Source organism: Eurypyga helias, unplaced genomic scaffold, assembly GCF_000690775.1.
Source record: "Eurypyga helias isolate BGI_N326 unplaced genomic scaffold, ASM69077v1 scaffold23715, whole genome shotgun sequence".
Classification (NCBI taxonomy): domain Eukaryota; kingdom Metazoa; phylum Chordata; class Aves; order Eurypygiformes; family Eurypygidae; genus Eurypyga; species Eurypyga helias.
Window position 1 is genome coordinate 31058 of NW_010252402.1, and position 4658 is coordinate 35715.

The following is a 4658-nucleotide window of genomic DNA, read 5'->3' on the forward strand; positions in this document are numbered from 1 at the left end:
ATCCTGCCCCAGTCCCTCCCCACCCTCTTAGTGAAGAATTTCTTCCTGATTATCTAATCTAGACCTCCCTGTTCTCAATTTGTACCCATTACCCCTTGTCCTGTCACTACAGGCTCTTGTAAAAAGTCCTCTCCCAGCACCCTTGTAGCCCCTTCAGGTACTGGAAAGCTGCAATGAGGTCTCCTCGGAGCCTCCTCTTCTCCAGGCTGAACAAGCCCAGTTCTTGCAGCCTTAGCCCAATTCTTGCAGCCTTAACTGCATTGTGCCATATTTTTCTTTGTAAAAGAAATAAAAAACCCGAGTGGTAAATGCAGAAAACCTGCCAGCGCGGGCGGTTGGGTGCAGGAGGAAGCCTGGCCTTGGTTGGGCTGCGCTGCCCTAAGTCATGTCAAGTCAGCAGAGCCGCGCTCGTTAAAATCAACGAGCGGTGCCGATGCGTACCCACGGGTGACTGCGTCTCCTTGAAGTGTAGTTATGCAGGTCAATCCCTCCTGTCCCTACAGTCCGATTACCAGGGTTTTTTCAAACGTGGGAAGAGTTAAACGTTGGAGCGTGCTGGATTATAGCGGCTGGTGCCGCTCGGTGAGAGGGACCTGACTAACAGGGTGCGATTCGCTGTTGCAGCTGCTGCTGGACACTCACTCTCTGAAGATGGTTCTCCTGGATCTGCCCTCCATTGGGTCCCAAGTGGTGAGGAAGGCTCCTGCCAGCTACACCAAGATAGTGGTGAAAGGCATGACTCGGGCTGAAATGATCCTGAAGGTAACTCAAGACTTTTGATAACCTGCCAGCCAGACTGCTGGACTGGGAATCGGAGCAAGCGAATTCCAGGGGGCCCTTCCTTTGAAGGCGGCCATCTGCGATTGCACACGAACGTATGCGAGCTTGTCCGGGTGTGCTGCCAGCTGTTCTGCAGAGCTGGCTTACTCGCCTTATTGCCCCCACGCTCTTTTAACATCGCTTTTTTGAGTTTTCATCCTCATTTTTCAAGGTAACCGAGGGCTCAGGTTCTGCTTACTCTAGGAGAGCTGGGGCACCGGGTTCCCTCAGGAGCTTGTGAAAATCAGAGCTAGCATCCGTAAGTGTCTGCCGCAGGGCAGACCCTCCAGTTCAGGTTACTCCAGGCCTTTGTGCAGACTCGGTCACGCAGGGGAGCCAAGCCGTGCTTGAGTCACCTGTTTACTGTCTAGTGGAACAGCCAGTGCAAACATGTCTGGGATACTGTATTCACCAGAGTCCTTTTGCATTTTCCAGACCTGGTGCCTGGAAAATGACCCAAAAGCAGTGTGTTGTCTTCATAAAAAATTAACAAGCAAGGCAATCTCCCCTTCCCCGCTGTTGCTGGAGTAAGAAGTTCGGTTGGATCCCAGGAGAAGCCATGGGAGCTGTGCAGTTGTACCCTCCTGGGCAGTGGGATTGTCCCCTTCTTCACTGACAGCACTGGGAAGATGTTCCTGTGAGTGAATTTGTGGGACCTGGGGTCAGGTAGGATGGGCAGCTGCCAGCCAGAGCCCCTTGTAAACCGCCGCCGAGGCGAGGAGGGCGTGGGGAGCCCGAGCTCTCCGTGCTTGCCTGTGGCGTTGCTCCCATGCCCAAGGTAGAGCCATGGCCGAGTTTGCATTCCGAATTCAGAAATGAGTTCTGCAGCCCCATGCAGAGTAGGGTTGCAGAACTCTAGGGTACTCCCCGCAGGGGAGGGTACTCCCTGTTTGGAGTAAAGTGACTGAGATGTTCGTAGATGCATTAAAGCAAGTCCAAATTTTCTCAGACGCGACCTGGGGAAAAATCCCCTGGTACTGCTGACAGAGGAGGGGGGAAGATTGGTGCCCTTGGAGCTTATGTGTGGATCGGAAAAGTAACGGAGGTAACTTGTCTGCCCTTAACGTCACACTGGCTTCAGCGGGGCCGAGATGAAAGCGGCGTAGGAAGCGCGGCGGGCCGGGAGGGCTGCAGGGTCATGGCAGGACTGTGTTTTCACACATCCCGTGCTTGTCCTGCTGCATAAAGCACTTCTCCCGGCCCCGGGCGAGGGCTGAGTGTCAGCATAACCAGTAATTACGCAGCGCTACGCTTCTACAGGGCTGTTTGACGCAGGAACACCCGTGTAATTGGCGGGTTGACCGGTTGGCTGGGGCAGGTCTGTTCATCGTAGTGATGGAGTAGATCACCCTGAGCCTAGGTAACCCACACACAGCGTTTGGGCCCAGTGTCAGCACCCATCTCGGGTTTGGGAGAGCTAAAAAGGCTCTTGGAAGTGCCTGCTCCTGCTAGCCCATTGGTATTTCGGTGGGAGGGTGACACCAGAGCTGACTGGTCGTCTCTGGACATCCTGTTTGCCTTGTGGGTTGTCTCTCCTTATCGTGCTCAGACTCTCTGCGGTTTCCAAACTGTACGTTAAAGAGTCTTTTCTCTAAGAGCTGTTTCACCCTGTCAGAAGCACAGACAGTACACGCCTCCTCCTGCTTTCAGGGCTCTCCTACCTAGTACCGAGAGGGTTCAGAAGTGACGCCCCTGTTGCACACAGCAATGCCACCAGACAGTAACGTGCCCGGGCTTACACCAGTGCCGCTGATTCCGTAGGAGTATCATCGAGCCCGTAGATGGCACAGATCCATTCAACTAAGCCCTACAAAGGGCAGATGGAAGCAGGGAGGAGGGCGTCAGGGTGCGCACGTCCCGCAGAGCCATTTCCTTTCTCCTCTGGCTCCGCTGTCTGAAGTTCCAGCTTTTCATCTTGGCAGAAGATTTTTACAAGGGCTGTAAATTAAGGATTTATAAGTGAATACATGGCTATGATGTTTCATTGGTCTGAAGCGCAGGGAAAGAAAGAAATGTCTCGGTGACAGAATACAGTGTGGGGTGAGCTGGGTCAGTGGAAACATATGGAAATGTTTTCAGAGACGGGAGAGTCTGGTCCTGCGCTGTTTCTGCCCTGCATGCAGGCACACATTCACCACGCTTCCCCAGAAAGGTGGGTGGGTTTGCTGCCCAGCATTATCCAGAGATGTGTTCTCTGTGGAACTCCCTGCTTATATCAGGAGAATATAACAATGAGTGATTATCTTTCCAGCTTTGAGGCTATTTTAAGGTTTTTTTTCCTGACTTGACCGTTGCTGAGACTAAGAGGGGGTGAGCTCAGGGCAGCCATCAGCGGGTTTCGCACACGGCATCCCAGTCTGTCCAGCAGAGCCGCAGCCAGAGGACAGAGCGGGTTCGTGTGGCACCGCTCACCCATCGAGTTACATCTCGGAAGCAGGAGGGCTGCAGAGCAGGATGCTGTGACCCACACTGTCCCGTGGTCTCTGCTCTGTTGCCGGGCAGGCAGGAGCGAGGGGGATGTGCAGCTGAAGTGAGGTCCTGGACTGTGTCCAGGCAGCCTGATCTCTGATCGGCTGGGGATGTTCTAGGTGTTCCCACCACTACCAGCACTGCCTTTCCCCTCCGGCAGCTCCCAGCCAGTCTTCCCCAGGCAACAAGGTGAAATCTTGAGCTTACCGATACGCCAGTGCCTGGCAGCCCACAGGCGTAGAGACCAAGTCCTGCTGCTCTTCGAAGGCCCTTGGGTCCCAGCACCGTGGCTGTGCAGAAAGAGACCCCATCCTCCTCCCTGCTCCTTATGGTACTCCTGTTCACTTACTAGTTACTAGCAGCACGTACAGCCTCTCTCTTGCTCCTTAAGCATTTTATTCTAGGAGAAGCCAGTCCTGCCATCACCTCCGTGTCTGAGTTGACGGAGCGCTGGCTTTAACTCCTACAACTTGCCTGATCTCTTTTTTTCTTGTCTTGGCAGGTGGTTATGGCTCCGCACGAGCCCCCGGTTGTGTTTGTCGACAATTACATCAAGCTCCTTGCAGACTGCAGCACAGACACGTTCCAGAAGATACTGGACATGAAGGTTAGAACCAGTCTCACGGTTTCTCTTCATCCGTTAGCGCTGCGTTGAGCTGGTTGGTGACTTTTCAGTGGATACATATTGGTTTGGGAGTAGGGACAGGTTGTTTTGGGAGTAGGAAAAGTGCTGGAAGACAAGCGTATCCTGTGGAATCTGAAGATGTGTAGAATTGCTACCGAAGAATAGCTTTTCATTTTGCTTAGCGTGGTTATAGCTGCTCTGGCTCCAGGGCTGGGCTCGGTTGTCTCTGGTTCGCCCACAGGTCTACATACAGCTCCTGCAGGGTGAACAAAAGGTTGAGGTTTGAAATGGGCCCCCTGCAGCTGCTCTCCTGCACCCCCGCTCACAGATCCGGGAAGTCTAACCTTGCTCCGCTGTGCTTTTGCTCCCTCAGGGCCTGAAGAGGAGCGAGCAAAGCAGCATGCTGGACCTCTTCCGCCAGCGCCTCCCGGCTCCCCCCTCCGGAGCGGAGAACGCCGGCTCCCTCTCGCTGAGCGCTCCTACGCCTGAGCAGGAGTCCTCTCGCATACGGAAACTGGAGAAACTCATCAAAAAAAGACTCTGAGTGAGCAGAAGGAAACTCTCGTTGCTCAGGACTAGCTGCAGTGACCGTCAGACTCACGATTTACACTTTGCTGCTGAAACATCCGCGTCCCATCATTCCCGTGCCCTGTGATCTCTCAACCATCGTGTACCGTGGCGCTGCATCTCCGTTCAGACCAAGGGAGGATCTGACCGGGGTGTTTGCCCTTAGACAGCTTAGCAG

At 54.1% G+C, this 4658-nt stretch overlaps 1 protein-coding gene across 1 annotated transcript in view; it reads left to right on the forward strand.

Moving 5' to 3' along the window:
* VPS53 (vacuolar protein sorting 53 homolog (S. cerevisiae)) overlaps positions 1-4571 on the forward strand; it is a gene marked incomplete at its 5' end in the record, with an annotated part of 34952 nt that extends 30381 nt beyond the window's left edge. Inside the window, 3 exons of the mRNA XM_010152376.1 lie at positions 625-762; positions 3791-3895; positions 4287-4571. Coding sequence (XP_010150678.1) covers positions 625-762; positions 3791-3895; positions 4287-4457 — 414 coding nt within the window. The remainder of the gene's footprint in view (positions 1-624; positions 763-3790; positions 3896-4286) is intronic.
* Positions 4572-4658: the final 87 nt, after the last annotated feature.